We start from the raw sequence: 17380 nt of genomic DNA on the forward strand, positions 1-17380 counted from the left end.
CATGTTAAGCAGGTCAGTGTGACTGGTAACGAATGTTCAATCGGCATTAGAGCTGCCAGCCTGCTATAAACGAAACTACGCAGCAGCTGATTATATTATACATTAATAAAAATAAATATTTTTAAAGTACTGCCATGTTGGCAATATATTACAATTTTTATTTTTTAACAAGGTATACTGCGTTAGTAAAATATTTTATTTCTGTAACTTAGCGCTGTCATTTGGCAACCCTGGCACAAAACCTTCAGCTGTGCTTTTGTATACATATCAAAATAACACAGCAAAACTGCAGCGAAAATTCAAGAGTAATCATTTCTTGTCGTAAATTGTAAAAAATAAAAGCCATAATCGCATAAAATGGATGAGGAAGAGACGGCAGGTGAGTGTGAAAATACTATGCAATAGTTTACAGTGTCTTATATGCTTAAAACACGCATAGAAATCGATGAGGCAACCTCGAACGAGGCGTCAAACGCTGCACTTGCTGTCGCTGCTTCTGTAAGCGACGACATGCAAGTGGTAGAGACAGAGACAGTGGCAGAGGCGAGTTCCGTGGCGGAGGCGGAGAATGTTGTAGTACAAGCGATAACTGAACATAGCCGAGCACGACTTGAGAATATGCTTGAAGGAGTGGAAAATATGGTCGAGGAACTTAGTTATCTAATGGGCCATGACGCGGCCTCGTACGAGGCGTCAAATCCTGCAATTGATACCGCTGCTGCAGCGGCACATCCGTCGGTACAGGCAGAATCTGCCTCGGATACTAGAACACAAATTGATACTGCACATAGAGTATATCACAATAGCACAGATCGACTTACTAATATGCTTAGGGCAGTGGATGACATGGTCGTTGAGGTCAGCGATTTTACAAATTTAATACGCGATGTCGACACACTGAGAGATGAGCCAGTTGCTACTACAGATGAAGCACCAGCAGCTGCTGTTGAAGCAGTAGCAGCTGCTGATGAAGCAGAAGCAAGTGCATCTCCGCCTCCCGCTTTGGAGGAACTGGCACAGGAAGCGGAGCCACATCAGGAAGTTGAGCCACACATCGCAGAAATGCCTGAGGACAGCGCCAGCAGTGATAGCATCAGCAGCGACATGTCTCTGGGTAGTCCAGGCAGCGAAGGTAAGCTCTAATTTGTTTATCGTGCAACTTCTTTTACTGGAATTGTTTCTGTTTGCAGATGATTCCGATATAGAGGCCATGCCTCGCTGGATGATACCAGCGAACCGCGTGCGTTCTGCTGTCGATATGCTTGTGTCCCAGGCACGTACCCAGGATGGCGGAATCTCGAGTTTTTTGCGACGCGAGAACTTTTTGCAGCGTGTGCGCAGCATGGTCTTTAGCCAGGATCGCATACGCAATCGTGTTACCAATGAAGCCAATGCTGTTGCCGAGGATACAGCCGAAGTGGAGACACCCGCAATGGACGCGGAGATGAACGACGATGTGCGCTTCGACACGAATTTGCCAGCAGAACATTCGTATTTTGGCAACAATTTGAATCGTGTGCCTGGCGTGGATTATTTGGAAGTGGGAAGCACACATCGCATGCTCATCTTTATGCACCAGCATATCTTGTTTCCCGGTGAAGTGTTGCCCTTCATGATAAATGGCAGCATCATCGATGAAGAAGTTAATGACACGGGACGTGATGGCGTCATTTTTGGCGTAGGCTTCCCATTGATGCAGCCACCCGATGATAATCCCCACAAGCTTTATGGCGTCACATGTCAGATCTATGAGAAGGGCGAGAGTGGCAATCATCTGGTATTCTACAAATCTCGTGCCCTGCAACGCATTGTTATCAATTGCGACGACATACAAGGGTGAGTTAATTGATTTGTAGATTTCTAGATGGAAGCTTCATTTACTTGCTGCTCAGAAATCCTTTCAGACCGCCGCAGTATATCGCACGCAATCCGACCATGAAGTGCTACAGTAAGGTCAAGATTTTGCCAGAATATTTCCTGCCCGAGCCGCTGAAATGCCTAGACATGGGCTCGTTGAATCGTTTTCGTGATATACCCTCAATGAAGGATAAGTTCCAACGCTATCAGTTGACGACAACGCCTTGGCCACTAGAGGCGTGTCAGGAGTATTCGTTTGAGGATATCATAGAGAAGGCACGCAAGAAGCTAGAAATTCACAAGATTGACACAATGCCCCGGTGTCCCATACAATTGTCATTTTGGTTGGTACGCAATCTGCATCTGACCGAGAAGATGATGCGTTTGACTTTCCTTACGAATTCGGTGAACACAAGACTGCAGCTCATTGGCACCACATTGAAGCAGGAATCGCTCTTCTATTGTCGCTACTGCAACAGCAGTTTGGCCTCTTGTTCCGATCTGTTTGCCATGTCCAAGCATGGCGTGCAAACACAATACTGCAATTCAGGTAATGACTACAAATTTATTGTCTCTAACTTTCAGCTAATCGGAATCGAATTTTTTCTTTTAGGTGGCTATATTCACGAGACGAATACGGTTTATCGCGTCATCTCGCATGCCATTGGCTATAGCGGTGAACCATCCACCGAGTTCAGCTGGTTTCCTGGCTATCAGTGGCATATTATTATCTGCAAGTTCTGCGCTCAGCATGTGGGTTGGGAATTCAAGGCAGTCGAACCAAATTTGGCGCCCAAGGTCTTCTTTGGCCTGGCTGGTTCCAGTGTCCGCATCGGAAGAACCAGTGAGCGAACGCCAACCAACAATGGCAGCACCTTTGTAGTCCGTAATCTTATGCGTCTCGTCTCTAGAGAATTAGAATGAGGCTGGCGACTAGTGAAACGCATTGGCGGCGGCTTCAATTGTTTATTCTGCTACTGTTGTCGTCGATGTCCACGACGACGTCGACCCGTTGGATCTTTGGAGCTGCGTAATCTCTAGCAAAAATAGCGTAGAGCATTTAAAATTCGTTTCACAATTTTCTCCTAGAAATAATTATACTAATTTCCTTTTTTGGGTTTTTCTATTTCTGAATGGAAATTTGAACTGGTTGAATAGAGAATGGACTAAAATGTGTGTGTATGCGAACATTAAGATTGATTTACCAAGTTATATTAAAATTTAACCATAATTAAGATAAACTATTGGTTTTATTGGTAAGAAAGGGTTTGATGTTGTGAATTTACATTGTAGTTTTTGAAAGGTAGGTGAAAAAGAGGAGGAGGATAATAAAAACAGGATTTTTCGGGTCATAAATATTATATATTATAATTTAACCATATTTAATTTGTTTTATTTCGTAAATTTGTTGGTTTTCTAGAGGTTTTAAGGATTCAGCTTGAGATTTCATGAGGTAGATAATTTAAAATTGATACTCTCTTTAATGGGTTTCATTTTGTTGTCGACAATATTCTTTAGTTATTGAGGACATTCAAGTTTTCAATAAGGCAGCAAATGAGGTGGATAATTTCTGTAAATATATAAAGTTATTTAAAGTTAAAGTTAGTTATGTATTCTAGTTATTAATGAAGTTTTCTAAACTCACCGCCTTGCAGAACGGGCAGAGACCAAATGAGACCTCCAGAAATGTTTTGCCATCGATCAACGTATCAAACCATTCCTTTAAACAGGCAGCATGACACTTGAGCACGCAGCGCGAATTGTCGCAGGAGACAAGAGGCACTTCGCCCGTATCCAAGCGATAGACATAGCAAATATTGCAATGCTGGTCCTCCTCACTCGCCGCCTGCATCTGGCCAAGATCACCTCGCATGGGAAAGTAGCACAAATCAAAGATGCGCAAGAGATTCTTATGCATGTCCAGTTCCATGTCCCAGCTGCCGAGTCCATCGCTCAGCACGTGTCGCAATTGCGCCACTTCCTCGGTGGGTCCAATAATCTGCAGCGCCATGGAACCGTAGCTGGCAAAGGGATCAGCGATGGTGAGCTTCAAATAGACACGGTCCTTGAGCGGAAAGACGCGACTGTTGTGCTTGGTGGTAATGGGTGATGGCTCCAACACATCACACAGTTCATCAATGTCCGCCAAGCTGTCGTAGAAGGGACGTAGCTCATCCAGCAGCCTTAGATATAGAGCCAAGGCATCTCCTAGCGAGCGGGCACTTGTTGCCAGCATCTCGCCAAGGGAAACACAGTCGGGTAGGCTGTGCTCCAAAGGACGCAAAGATGGCAACTCCAGCTCCAGATAATGCGCATCATAATCCGCAAAATTGCTGAACCGAATTCGGGAGCAGCGATCATCTAACTGCAGTCGATACTCTTGAGGTTTGTGCAGGTTTAGAATCTCAGCATAGATATTTTGTTGCTTGCTTTGGGCGTTGTCCACTACAGTTGGCGCCGGCAGCATTTTGGCCAGCTGCACTAGCAAATCCTCCAGACTGGAGTCCGACTGCACCTTAAGATTGGCATGGTTGTAGAGTTTGTATTCCAGTTGGTGCTGCAGATGCACTTGAAAGTCGCGCAGCTCTGGAAAATGCGGCAAATACAATTTCAATCTTAACCACTTTTCATTTATGAAGACGACTCCACTAATAACATAGGCTTTATTTTTGATGTGCTTTACTTGGAGGCCAGGATGTTTGGCTACCAAATCACGTAAATCGTTGTTTTTCTCACAAAACATTTGAATTCTGTTTTGTGCTAAATGTAAACAAAAACTGTGCTCAAACAAACAAAAGTATGACCAGACAATAGCGCTAAACATATCGATAACATGTGGCGGCTGAGCGATAGACAGAGTTTGTATGTCATATCGACAGTTGATTTAAAAATATGCAAATTAAGTGTTTCCGGTTAACGATTCATTAGATTGTATTTAAAAATAGTTGCCGACAATCTGATCAGCTGTGCCGGTTTTATTTATTGAACACTTCAAGAACTAATCTCGACAATTGTCTCCTTGCATTGTGATTGTGTTGCGCCTTTAAGTTACTGCCTCAACACTTATCAGTCAAATTTTACGTTATTTACTGATTCTGACACAACAATTTGTACACCTGCAGACTACAATGTATTTCATTATTATTGTTTTTTTTTTCCTTTTTTGTTGTTGGTTTTTTCCAACTTCTTGTCACACCTGCACATTTTAACCGCCGTCGATAGGCATCCGCTTAGGCGTTAGATAAACCTCACAGCTTGGTCATCACTTTGTGGATGGTTTTGCTATTTAATGTTGCTCCATTGCCGCAATAGTTTCATTCACTGTATTACGCTGCTGTCGATTTATTGTGCTAACATTCAATAAAAAAATCACTTTTATAATGCTTCGCTTTGCTTTGCTAACTTTCGCGTGTTTGTTTGCTGCGGTCAGCGCCACAACAGTTCAGGAATGTAAGTTTAATTCATTTGAACTTTCGACACTTGAATATTTTGTTGAACTTTTAGCATAGGTTGAGTTTATTCACTTTTAAAATTAAACTTTTTTTTAGAACTTTAATAAGTTGTTTTTTGTATTGTTTTTATATCAAATTAACTCTAGAAATTAAATCTGTGTTAACTGTGTAATTAATGAAAAACTAGAACTAGCATTGTGATTATTGACAACAAAACAAAATCTAAGATTTCAATCGTATGTTATTCCCTGTTAGTCAAATACCTATCTTTAGCAACTTTTTTTTATAATGCTTCATGCCGTTGCTGGCGGCAAAGGTCGCCTTTTATTGTTTTGATTAAAAACATATTTTGAAGGCACTGGAAAGTCCCAACTTTTTATTTATTTATGTCTTTATATAAAACAAATATATAAAAGCCAATTTCAAAATCACATAGTCGTACCGTTTGCTGATATGTCTTATCTAAACTGGCTACCTAATCAAGGAATCGGAAACAGTGCAAAAAATGTTGCATACTTTTCAGTGCTGAACTAAAAGCTTTTTCATTTGCAGGCAAAAATAAACCATTCCCACTAAAGGTTGAAGTTGCAGACTGTGAAGAGCCACCATGCACCGTATATAAGGGCCAATATGCCATTATGGATGTCACATTTTTGGGTGGTAAATATATTAAATTAAATATTTCACTTCACTTTTCTTCAATTATTTAAACTTATGTACTTGACAGATCGAAACAATCTGAAGAACATTACAACGAAAGTCCAAGCTAAAGTTTTTGGCATGAATCTGCCTTACGATCTGCCCGAGGAAGTCTCAAATGTGTGCGACAATTTGCTATACGGTGCAATGTGCCCCATCGATAAGGATGAAGATGTCACCTATCGATTCAATTTCTATATTGAGTCCGCGTTTCCCGAAATCACTGCCGATGTTACTGTGCAACTGAATGATCTCGATGGCAATACGATTACTTGCTTTATTTGTAGCTGCAAAATTCGCAAGGGACCCTCATCGTTGATCTTGGAAATCGACCAAGATGAAAGACACGACGCTGAGGAATAATATTAAACAAAAGAGTTGTAGCCGACGCGACACTTATAAGCTGACTGATTCAAGCACTTGCTGTTGACTAAATAAACTTCGAATTTCTAAAAGATAACTTGATTTTGTTTACTGGGAGCGACGTCATCGTTTGACATACTCGTATTCCATTCCAGTGCACCGCCTAATCACATTATTGTTAATCGTGCACGATTAGAGTGATTAGATTTTGATGTGTCGGTGACGTTACGATTTGCACCTAAATTTGAAAATTTATTATGATTGGCCTGGGTATAGCCTAAATGCTAATAAAATCAATGATGATAATCATTTATTGACCGGCAGCAGGTAGTATGAATTGACCATATGGCCAAAAGGTTTCAATTGTTGTTGATATCGCTGCGATTTCTAAGTGCAAAGCGACACTCGAAAAAATTTAAAAACATTTCCAACTTCCTGGGAATTTTCTTAGGATTAATATTTAGTAAGCGAATATCGCTTGTCTTTTCATCTTTCTGAAGAACTCTTAAATAGTCAATTTCCAAGGTTTTTTTATAATAAATTTTTATTTTTTCTAGACACAAATAAAATTCTTAGTACAACATTTCAAATTTATAAAAAGTAATTCAATTTGTTATTATGCTGATAATACTTTTTAATGATGATAGGAGTTTATGTGCTTACTAATTCTATGTTGGAATCATAATAATTATTTTATATATATGTATATTATTTATTTATTTATTATTTTTTTAAGTGCAGAAAGTCGCAATCAATGAAAAATCTTGTAGTTTATCAAATATTTTTTTAAATATATATTTTTTTTTTTTAAATAAATTTTACATTAACTTTGTTATTAATGACTGAAGACGTGCTAATTATATCTGGTATTCTTGGATTTTTTACAGTGTAGGATGATACTCATTCTGAAAAGTGCATTTATGATAAGTTCTTCAGCCAGTAGTCGGGTTTTTTTTTGTTGCTGTTACTTCTGTTAATTGTCGTCTCGGTACATTTCCCTTCGGCCTTCACAGCACTTTTCCAGGTGACAGGTGTGTGGCAAGGTAACTGAGCGAACAGGTGTGGTAGGACCATATAGTATGTAGAAACACTTGAACCTTATCAATACGGGAGCTTATTACGTTTAGATTTATCGTCTCAATTGCCTTTGAAACTACTGCGTGTGGGGATCGTCGAACGTTTATGATGGTTTGTACTTAAAAATTAAATCTTAAACGATTATTTTTTACAATCTACATTGATGAGTCGTATAAGTTAATGGATATTTATAGGCTATTGAACGCTAATTACCCAAAGACAACATCAAAAATGTTATTTGATATATTGAATAGTTTTTTATTGAACGAAAAAAATATATATATTTGTATTTGTATCACAGTTGAGGTTATAGTTGAGTAATGATTATTTGCGGTTCAGAAAATCCAATTCGTACTCTTTGGTGCTGCCGGTGTTCTTCTTGACTTTGATATCACACACAAAACAGGTGGCCACATCGCCATCCTGATCGGCCAGATATAGCTCGATTTTCACACCAATTTCAGGATATTCTCCCACTGGAAATCTGAATAGATAGGTGACATCCTCCGTGGGATAAACGGGACAATAGGCGCCATACATCAGATTGGTGCAGACGTCGGCAACATCTTCGGGAAGCTCATAGGGTACCGTTATAATTCCCAATGTTGTAGCCTTGACCAAGGTTGTCATGTTGGTGATGAACTTGTCAACGGCGAAATCAATCTCAAATATGGCATCCGTTCCTTTGAAGACGTTGCACGGAGGCGTCACACAACCATGAACACGCACTTCCAAAGGAAAAGGTTTGCTCCCAGAGCCTGAAGTAAAGAGTAGAGCATTAATATTGGCTTGGAAATAAAAGTGGCTTTAACTTACATCGTTTGACTTCTGTGGAGGGTTCTTTATCTGCGCATTGGACGCCATTTAGCAGCGTCGCCAAGAGCAAAATGCTCATTAAGATTAGTTGATTCTGTTGCATTGTTATTTTTAAAAATTTAAAAATTGACTTTCTTTAAGCAGTTGCTGAAATGATTAAACAAATTACTATGCAGACTTCGTTTATATAGCCGCCAGCCGAAAGTGCTTTGAGTGAGTTTCGTCGGTTTGATAAGCTTATCAAAATCGAGGTGCTTTTTGATTTGTTGAACGCCTAAATTGACTCGCGATCTGTTGAGTGCATTTTCTGACGAATTATACGCTGATTAAGGTTGTAATAATCAAGAATATTTAGGATAATCCTTAAAAAAATAAACTTCTTGAACTTTGCTTTTGGCTAGTTTATATTTCAATTGCTTTATATTTTTATTTCTTTAACATTTTTCACCAATAAAATGCTGTTAAATGCTCCTACAAACGGCGTTCTGCAATTTGTTGACGTTTGAATTAAACTTTACAAGTTCCAAGTATTCTCACACGTGCAACGTCGAGTACAAAGTCAATGTTGTATAAATCCCTCAACAGACGAAAATCAAGCTACCAATCTTACTACTTACAAGCTTACTTTACAGAAATTCAAAAGCCAAGAGGTAAATACCCTAACTTTAAAATTATAATTTAAGAACTTATAAATTCATTCTCTACAATTTAAGAAATACAATTTATGAAATTAAAATTGATTATTATTGGACCAATGTAAACCAAACTATCTAAATTGTTTATTTAAGCATAACTTATTTACTTTAAATATTTGAAAAAATAAACTTACTTCCCAACAAAGTTGTTAGACCCGCAGTTAGTAGAACTTTAGAAGCAAAACCATTGTCAATGAAACTTCAAAAAGGAAAAAGCGAAAATAAAATGCAGGAAAAAGAGACTAAAAGTAAGCTGATAAATATAATTTTGCCGCAACTCGGTGAAAATTTACCAAAGGTAAGTGCACGAGGGTGGCTCAAAAAGTAACTGAGCATTGACTATTATTGTGATTAATATGTGCAAATACTTTTATGAACAACCCTCGACTGTTTCCTTTTGCTTCTTTTCGGTTTTTGCAATGTTTCTTTACGGGTGGTGGTGAGTTGACATGTGGGCAGCGCAGCATGAGATTTCCGCATGTATGCCTTTGAAATCGCTCAGCTTGCCCCATCCCCCTTTAGATGTCTTCTGCCCTTGCCCTTTGTACTCTCCTCTCTTTCGTGTGTGACACTGAGATGTCACATGCTGCACTGTTGTAATTGTTGTGGCATTATTTGATATGTCAAAGCAATGGCAAAATCCTATACAAAATCATCTCCTTCAAGGCTTTTAGCTTCTTATGCTGCGTTCGCTGTGGAACCACAATATTTGATTAATATCATTAGCCTCGCATTGATTTTTGCCTTGCGATATATCGTATTCTATTTTCAGTTCCATCTAATGCAATTATCTGAAGCGTAAAATCTGCGCACTGAGAGGAAGAAAAAGCAGCCCAAGCGGCATACTTTCACATAGGCGAATTACTTACCCCATTTCCGTTTTCCGATTTCCGTTTGCACTTTTCTCTTTTATTTCGGATTTTTTGCATATTCCCAAATGTATTTACTGCCGCACACAAGATTTTGTGAGCTTATTTTTGCGTTGCTCCTTTTGAAATCAATATTACCGGTAGGGCCAGAGTTGTCATCAGTTTGTCTTTTTAGCAGCTTTTAATCTCGGCCTTTTTTGGGAAAATATTGATTTATGCCGGCTAATGTTTGCTTTGTAGTTTGGATTAACATTTAGGCAAATGTGAAATCATATTTTTGACATATAAGCATGAATTCGTGGAATGTATTAGACGGTTAATATAAATTTAATAAGAATAAAAATCTATAAAGTTGTTAAAGAATAAAATTTACGTTTAAAGAAAAGATTTGATTTATTTATAGTTATAGAATATATCTTAAAATTATATACACCAAATTATATGCAATGATTTGGCCAGCACCTAATTTCATTAAGAAGCCGTTTATTAAACTTTCCAAGGAAAAGTTTTAAATAGATTCATTCAGTAGACCTTCAAATAAGAGTGATAATATCATTTTTGTCACAAATGTATATAGTCCATATATAGCTAACAAATTTTCTCTTTACAAAGCTTAATATGTACTTTTGTCCAGCTACAAAAAAAATATATAATATTACAATGTCATATCTTATTAAAAAATTTTGCTTAATAATTGCAATAAAATATTTTCGTTTTGTACATCTAAATTAAGTGCATTTTAATAAATAATAATTAATAAATAATGTTGTCTCCTCTATAGATTGCAGCTAATAATTCAAATAGTCTAATCTGTAGATTTCAATATTCAACGCTTAAGTTCCACAGCTATAAAGATTAGCTACACTTGGGTACAATTTGTCAAATAATTAAAAATTGTAGCATACTTTTGTGCGCTTGAGCTCCCAGTTAGTAAAAAAGACTTCAACCAATAATTAAATGTATAGCAAAGGAATTTCAAAGTAAGCAAGGTATATCATACTTAAACTGTAGCAATTTGATATAAAGAAAAGTTAATATTAATAATTGAATCATAGCACTAATTAAATGTGTAATAAATGTTGCCTTAATTTTGTTCAATTCAACGAAATAAAGACAAACTTTGCAGCCTTCATTTGTGAAAGCAAACCCAATTAATTTGTCAAATCAAAGCTGACAACAAACATGCCAGCGTCAGAGCCGAGCGATTTGTCACACCAAGCCCAGGCCGAGCCCTGGACAGGGCTGTGTCACTAGCTCTGACCTCTGACCCCCCCACCCCGTCCCTCTGACACGGAGTCAGCTCAATCGACGCCAATCGCCGCTGTGACGTCGTCTGTTTCAATACGCGTAATTTAATAGCCAACGAATTGCGTTTGGTTGCCAGTTTGGTTGTGCATTGTGTCTCAATTAGGCGACAATTTGATTTGTCGTGTTGTTAATTTTTCATTAAAAGTTTACAAGCATATTTGATGACATGGTCGTGTGTTGTCAATTAATATAGGAATTTCCGAATGTCACGCCTAATTGTGTGCGCCCAGCTGTCAGTCAGCAGATAGCCTTCAAACAACAGGTGACTGAGTGAGAGCAACCCCTTTTTATACCCGCTATTCATATTATAGAAGAGTATAATAACTTTGTAATCTCAGAGATCCACTGATTCATACAGATGAATGGACAGACAGACAGACAGACAGACAAGAATGGATATATCGTCTCGACTGTTGACGATGATCCAAAATATTTATGGGGTCGAAGATACCTCATGGGGTCGAAGATACCTATGCCTTTGGTATATTATTGTATTTGGTATATTTTTTGGTTAATTTTTAATACATGTTTTTGTCAATTTTGTCAAATACTACATCGATATACCAAATATAACATTCAGTATATTTTTGCATTCGGTATATTTTTTGGTATATTTTAATGCATGGTTTTATTGAAAATGAGTAACGGGTATCTCAGTCAAACATAGTTGACTTTTTGTGTTTGGTATATTTTTTGTGTATGGTTTTATTTTCAATATAATACTACATCGCTATACCAAATACAGCATTCGGTATAGTATTGTATTTAGTATATTTTAGTGTATAATTTTTGATGTAACCATCAATATTCTTAATAAAACATTCAGTATATTTAGGCAATTTGGCGGTATATTAATTCGGTATATTTGCAGTATATTTTTTATATATATATTTTTTTAAATGAGTAGCTTGTATTTCACAGTCGAGCAAACTCGACAGCAACTTACTTACTTTTTTTATTTGGGGGTAGAAAATAGTTTTCGAGTGCATTCAACTGTTTGTGTTTTAACAATCTGAAGTTCTTACGAGTACGTTCCTTTTGGTCAGTTGACCAACTGCCCTTGAGTTATGTTTTTACGCTTTCGCTTGCTGTTGCAATTTTCACCTGGCTGAAAGCAGAAAATTTTGTACTGTGCGTACTTTTCCGCCTTGCCGCACACTTTGATATTTTGCCGTTACGGCAATTTGCATATGCTGTCATGCAAAAATTATTAAATTTTCCTTCTCCTGCTTACTCGCCTGCCAAGAGCACTAATTAATTTGCCAGCCCCCTTTCGGTCTCCTTCTTTCACATCGTGCTGTAATTAAATGAATGCAAAATTCATGTTTCCCGAAATCAAGAGAACATGCGTTTCGACAAGTTTTGCTGTCGAGCAATTTTGTGCTTTTGCTGCTTTGTTGAAAGCGCAGTTCACGTGTTGGCATTCAATGTCCTCGTATGCTTGTAGCTCATTCTTGTCCCCACGTCCTTCGTCCTGGCAAACGCAATTTCGCTTCACCTGAAATATGCACAAATATTTTCTTGTCGTCAGCCTGCCAAAGGTTTTGCTTTTTATTTGCATAAATATGCCGAAGTCTGTATACACAATTAAGATTGTACTTAGTAATTTCTTTGTGTTTTTTTTTTTTTCAAACTTAATTTGCTTACCTTACTCTTTCCTTTACCTCTTTTAAAATTACAGTTTTAAATGCCCTTTGACGCATATGTGAACACTTGTTTGCTATTTTTTCAAAGAAATTTAAAATCCTACATTTCTCTGTTGTTCAATTTCCTTGGAAAAACTCGAGACTGCGAGCATGTGAGAAATTGCAGGGGATTGATTATTCATAAGTGGGGAATTGGGAAATCTTAGAAAGTCACAAATTTAAACAATGATTTTTGTGTGTGTAAATTTTATTAAACTGAATTTCTGATATAATTCTGAATACTTAATCTTTTTTCATGTTATGGGGCAATAAGAAAATATATTTTAGGGTAAAGGATTAAGTATTCATAATAAATTATATTTTCAATACAGTTAGATATTTTGTTCAACATTTAAAATGATACATTTTTTTGTTTTATTAAAATATAACAAGATATTGACTACGAGAATGTGAGGAAATTTCACGAAATTAAGTAATCTTAGAGACTAAGTATTTAAAAAATAAAGAATTATTTGTTTATATAATTTATAAGAAAGTCTTATGAAATTTTGTCTTTCGGAAAATATAGTTAGTCTTCTTTAACATGACGATAAAAAAGTATACATACATACAATCTACAAATTTAACTAATATAGCTTTTATATATACTAAATTTATAATTTAAAAATTTTATAGATTTCGCGTAAAACTCTGATTAAATTATTAAAGGAATTTCATATTATTTTTTATAATTCAATTCAATTTAGTTCATGATTCCACATATGACAACTGATTTATATTTATGTATAAAGTTGCTAATTAAGAAAGTATATTAATTATATTCAGAGAAAATAACAAAAATGTTCAACAATTTCTGAATTTATTATATTATAATTGAATTTACTTTTAAGTTCTCAAATGTCAAATTATCGACACCCTTTGAAATCTGTGAAATGATTTGCCAACATTCATTGACGCTACTAGCTAATTAAGCAAATTCAAATTATTGTAATTGTCCAAGTACTTGAATGCTCAAACATCCACTTTATGTTTAGAGTGGGTCTCTGGCTCTTTGGCAATCATTTAGGCATTTTAATAAGCTAGACGTAAACATTTAAAAAAACAATTTACGGAAACAAGCAAATCAAGTTACTTAGCCTGCAATCTCTTTCAATCTGTGGAAAATCGCGTTGCTACTAATTTGCATATAAAACAGTTGAAATTTGCCAAAAATATGAAAATATTGATGAAATTTAGGCACAAGTGGCTGCTGTTGCTGATGGCCTTTAAAAAAAAATACAGACTTCACCCCTTTACAAAGATGCTGCTGGTTGATGCTGCCAGTTGCCCTTGTAAAGTCAAGTGGGTGTAAGAAATTGTATAAAACTTGTTTCAAATTGGCTATGCATATAAATTGACGTTAATGTGACGGCGACAGTAGCAGGCAGGCAGCATAAGTATAAACACAAACACAAGTGCATAGCGAAGCTTTTTTCGCTGGGCTTGCAGAACAACCTAAAAGTATGCAACGAAAATTTGTTCGCTTCTGTTTACTCTTCGAAGTCAAATCAATTGCTAATCGCTTTGCTAATTTTATTATCACTGCTTTAGATAACACGTCAGAGCACGTCAGAGCACGTCAGAGCACGTTCATTTGCACCCAAACAGCCCCGACGTTGAACAACAGGTGTTCGGGTTCATCCAGCAGCTAATCACAAACCGGACCAATTGAGTTCGTTTGCACCGAGCTTCCTATCTGGATCTTGTGCGTTATGTGCGATTTCTTGGGTATGCGGGCACTCGGTCTGAGCAACCACTTAATGGGCAGCAGGTGTTTCCAGTAGCTAAAAATAATATCTACATTTCATAAACAATAACGAAAGTTGCGGTCACTTAATGCGATAGCAACTGTCTAGCAAAATTGCATTGCCAGTAAATCAGTTATTACTAGTTTTTGAATCAATTCGGAAACTCATTAAATTTTACTTATACCAATTATTTTAATATTTAAATAAATTAATAATGCAACATGTAATCTATATACTATTCCAATAATATTTGATCGAAAAGCATGGTTTATATTTGAGATGCAAACCTGTATTATTAAGTTACTATTCAACTTAAATAACTCTCTTTAAAAAAAGAAAAGTATGCTGCTAAGTTTATTTCAATTTTTTCCAAGAATTGGATTTCTTTCTCCTTTCTTTCTAACTGCATTATTAATATGAAGTAATTGTCTTTAACATATTTGTTTTGGATCCACTTCAACAAATAAACTATTTTGCTAAGTTTATTGAAATTTCGACAAATGTATGTATAAAACCTAATTTTTAATATTCATTATTTTTTATACCACATTTTTACTCCCACTTTATATCATTTGTTATTGATATTATTATTATTTTTTCGGTGGTATAAAGTTTCTCTTATTATTTATATGTAGTGTTCTAATATTGTAAATATGTTATATTGATTTGTAATCCGAAATTTTATAGTGCATCTTTTTAGTTCTTTTTTTGTGACTTCTTTAATAGCAAGCTGCAGTTTGGTGTCTCTTCAAGAAATTTGCTGACTCTTCAGGAATCTCGTGCAATAACTATTCAAATTACGCGTTTGTTTTTTTTTTTTTAACTCGCCTTCATACCATTAGCTGAACTTCGATTGGCAAAAGAGTTAACGACGGAATAAGCAGACAACTTGTTAACCGAATTTTGGCAAACAGATAAGCTTAACATAAACCGTTAGGGTACTTATAAAAATTAGCGATTAGATTTCATTCCAGGTACAAATGAACCAAAGCCTTGAAGTGGATTCTTCGGGTATAAAAGCCAGCGATTATTGGGCAATAGAATTACAATCAAATTAGCTTCCCAAGAAAGCACTTGCAATTAACCAAAAGAAAACAAAATAATACCAAAAAAACAAAATGTCTCTTAAGCAACTCTTTGTTTATACCTGCCTGATCTTGGCATTGAATTGGACTTTTACCGCAGCAGAAACCCCAGTGAGGCAATGTGAGTAAACTAAATGAAGAAACTCCCAATGGATTACTAATAAATGTGATTATATTTAGGTGCCAATGAGAGCAATCCGCTGCCGCTGATGGTGCAAATCAATGATTGCGATGAGCTGCCTTGTGACTTAACCAAAGGCGAGGAAGCCACAATTGCCATACAATTCGTAGCAAGTGAGTAAAGCACTTAAAAATTGAAATCGGAAATATTTTAATTGAATTTTGTACTCTTCAGCACGCAACTCAATGCGTCAGCTAACAGCCCGAGTGCATTTGACTTCGCTGGGTGTCACCATTCCCTATGAATTGGACTCTGAGCGTGGCAATGTGTGTCAGAATCTGTTGCATGGCGCTTATTGTCCCCTCGATGCTGGCGAGGATGTCACCTATAGATTAATGCTGCCTGTGGCCAGCAATCAGCCCGAGGTGCCAACGAGGCTGCAAGTGACGCTCTACGATGCCGAGAATGTGGATCAAGTTGTTTCCTGCTTTTTGGCTGATACCAGAATTAAGAAGTCCAGCTCTTAAGTTAAGTTCGTTTGTGACAGACATTGTATCAATGTTTGGCCAATTAATGATAGCAACTACATACATATTTATGCCGTAAGCAGCTAACCTTTAAGCCACCCAAAACACTATTAGCCGTTATGAATAAATAATTAAGGCAAACATTATGAATAATGAACATGAACATGTGAGTTAATTACCCTGGCAGTTTAAGCCGCCTAAGCCCAGCCTGCCACACATGCCACACTTGCCACACTTGCCACTTGCTACTTGCCACCCACAGTGTTTCAACGAGCTGCAGTGAATCGGCTTAATTAAATGACGCAGAAAATTACGCAACACCTGTTAACACACAGCTCAGCTCAGCAAGTAGGCTGCTTGATTGAATGACTGACTGACAGACTGATGGACTGATTGAATGCCTCGTTCTATCTCGCTCTTTCTGCGTGCGGTTTTTCATAAATTTGCAACTTTTCATCGTCAACCATTTGCCATTTTCACCCACGCTTTGCAGCTGCTGTTTGCTGTTGTTGCTGCTGTGGTTGCGCCTCTTTTTCTCTGCCTCTTTTCCTCCGCCTCCGTCTCCGTCTCAGCCTCGTCAGCAGCTGCTGTGGTTATGGCTTCCTTCCTGTCATTTGGCAAAGCAACGCTAATTGGCTTTTCAACACTTTGCACCTTCCTGTCAGACTTGCACTTTTTCTTTATTATGAATATATACTATATATAGTAGTATATCGTTTGCTACTCGCATATATTGTACGCTAATGAATGAGCCCTGATTGAGCACATATCCGTCGGTTAGCTAATTGAGTCGTCGACTAGCTTGGTGACATTATGCACTACAAGCTGCTGACAAACTACCTACAAAATATGTAACAGCTATATAAAATATTATATCGCTAAAGAGAAAGAGTTGTCGAAGTTATTCAAGAAATACATTTGTATGACAAAAAATTAAGAAAGCTACAGTCGAGTGTGCTCGAAAGCAAAATAGGTCTTTATTATTCTTAAAATATACCGAATTTATGTACCGCAAAATACTAAAATATACAAAGGGCTATAATTGATATATGTATATGTATATATACAAAACTACATT

At 36.9% G+C, this 17380-nt stretch overlaps 5 protein-coding genes across 8 annotated transcripts; 3 read left to right on the forward strand and 2 right to left on the reverse strand.

Annotated features, from left to right (window-relative positions):
* The first annotated feature begins 93 nt into the window (after positions 1-93).
* Positions 94-3083, forward strand: LOC132784963 (protein cereblon). 3 transcript variants are annotated; one of them, XM_060790898.1, is made up of 6 exons: positions 97-379; positions 440-1132; positions 1191-1836; positions 1893-2407; positions 2471-2701; positions 2769-3081. In XM_060790898.1, the coding sequence occupies exons 1-6, from the start codon at positions 358-360 to the stop codon at positions 2774-2776; spliced, it is 2115 nt and encodes a 704-aa protein (XP_060646881.1). In that variant the 5' UTR covers positions 97-357; the 3' UTR covers positions 2777-3081. The 3 variants fall into 3 exon arrangements, with proteins under 3 accessions (XP_060646880.1, XP_060646881.1, XP_060646879.1); XM_060790897.1 differs by having other exon boundaries at positions 94-379; positions 1905-2407; positions 2471-3083; XM_060790896.1 differs by having other exon boundaries at positions 98-379; positions 2471-3080.
* A 36-nt stretch (positions 3084-3119) lies between these two features.
* On the reverse strand, positions 3120-5621 carry LOC132784964 (E3 ubiquitin-protein ligase FANCL). 2 transcript variants are annotated; one of them, XM_060790900.1, is made up of 3 exons: positions 5573-5621; positions 3503-4443; positions 3120-3427 (listed from the first exon to the last, which is right to left on the reverse strand). In XM_060790900.1, the coding sequence occupies exons 1-3, from the start codon at positions 5604-5606 to the stop codon at positions 3389-3391; spliced, it is 1014 nt and encodes a 337-aa protein (XP_060646883.1). In that variant the 5' UTR covers positions 5607-5621; the 3' UTR covers positions 3120-3388. The 2 variants fall into 2 exon arrangements, with proteins under 2 accessions (XP_060646883.1, XP_060646882.1); XM_060790899.1 differs by lacking the exon at positions 5573-5621 and having other exon boundaries at positions 3503-5004.
* On the forward strand, positions 5153-6462 carry LOC132784965 (mite group 2 allergen Gly d 2.02). Its single transcript, XM_060790901.1, has 3 exons — positions 5153-5307; positions 5862-5969; positions 6037-6462. Exons 1-3 carry the CDS (start codon positions 5238-5240, stop codon positions 6369-6371), a joined length of 513 nt encoding a protein of 170 aa, XP_060646884.1. The 5' UTR covers positions 5153-5237; the 3' UTR covers positions 6372-6462.
* A 1220-nt stretch (positions 6463-7682) lies between these two features.
* Positions 7683-8408, reverse strand: LOC132785768 (uncharacterized). Its single transcript, XM_060792042.1, has 2 exons — positions 8265-8408; positions 7683-8206 (listed from the first exon to the last, which is right to left on the reverse strand). Exons 1-2 carry the CDS (start codon positions 8365-8367, stop codon positions 7773-7775), a joined length of 537 nt encoding a protein of 178 aa, XP_060648025.1. The 5' UTR covers positions 8368-8408; the 3' UTR covers positions 7683-7772.
* A 7233-nt stretch (positions 8409-15641) lies between these two features.
* Positions 15642-16453, forward strand: LOC132786414 (NPC intracellular cholesterol transporter 2). Its single transcript, XM_060792933.1, has 3 exons — positions 15642-15775; positions 15835-15948; positions 16010-16453. Exons 1-3 carry the CDS (start codon positions 15688-15690, stop codon positions 16300-16302), a joined length of 495 nt encoding a protein of 164 aa, XP_060648916.1. The 5' UTR covers positions 15642-15687; the 3' UTR covers positions 16303-16453.
* Positions 16454-17380: the final 927 nt, after the last annotated feature.

This window comes from Drosophila nasuta, chromosome 2R, assembly GCF_023558535.2.
Source record: "Drosophila nasuta strain 15112-1781.00 chromosome 2R, ASM2355853v1, whole genome shotgun sequence".
NCBI classification, from domain to species: domain Eukaryota; kingdom Metazoa; phylum Arthropoda; class Insecta; order Diptera; family Drosophilidae; genus Drosophila; species Drosophila nasuta.

Bases quoted from the DNA above. Each gene is read 5' to 3' on its own strand.
- LOC132784965 (XM_060790901.1), top strand. From the start codon at position 5,238: ATGCTTCGCTTTGCTTTGCTAACTTTCGCGTGTTTGTTTGCTGCGGTC. The intron at 5,308-5,861 runs GTAAGTTTAATT...TTTCATTTGCAG, and splicing joins CGCCACAACAGTTCAGGAAT to GCAAAAATAAACCATTCCCA. The intron at 5,970-6,036 runs GTAAATATATTA...TGTACTTGACAG, and splicing joins GGATGTCACATTTTTGGGTG to ATCGAAACAATCTGAAGAAC.
- LOC132784963 (XM_060790896.1), top strand. From the start codon at position 358: ATGGATGAGGAAGAGACGGCAG. The intron at 1,837-1,892 runs GTGAGTTAATTG...CTTGCTGCTCAG, and splicing joins AATTGCGACGACATACAAGG to AAATCCTTTCAGACCGCCGC. The intron at 2,408-2,470 runs GTAATGACTACA...TTTTTCTTTTAG, and splicing joins AACACAATACTGCAATTCAG to GTGGCTATATTCACGAGACG.
- LOC132784964 (XM_060790899.1), bottom strand. From the start codon at position 4,681: ATGTTTAGCGCTATTGTCTGGTCATACTTTTGTTTGTTTGAGCACAGT. The intron at 3,428-3,502 runs GTGAGTTTAGAA...ATATATTTACAG, and splicing joins TCTGCCCGTTCTGCAAGGCG to AAATTATCCACCTCATTTGC.
- LOC132786414 (XM_060792933.1), top strand. From the start codon at position 15,688: ATGTCTCTTAAGCAACTCTTTGTTTATACCTGCCTGATCTTGGCATTG. The intron at 15,776-15,834 runs GTGAGTAAACTA...GATTATATTTAG, and splicing joins AGAAACCCCAGTGAGGCAAT to GTGCCAATGAGAGCAATCCG. The intron at 15,949-16,009 runs GTGAGTAAAGCA...TGTACTCTTCAG, and splicing joins TGCCATACAATTCGTAGCAA to CACGCAACTCAATGCGTCAG.
- LOC132785768 (XM_060792042.1), bottom strand. From the start codon at position 8,367: ATGCAACAGAATCAACTAATCTTAATGAGCATTTTGCTCTTGGCGACG. The intron at 8,207-8,264 runs GTAAGTTAAAGC...TCTTTACTTCAG, and splicing joins CTCCACAGAAGTCAAACGAT to GCTCTGGGAGCAAACCTTTT.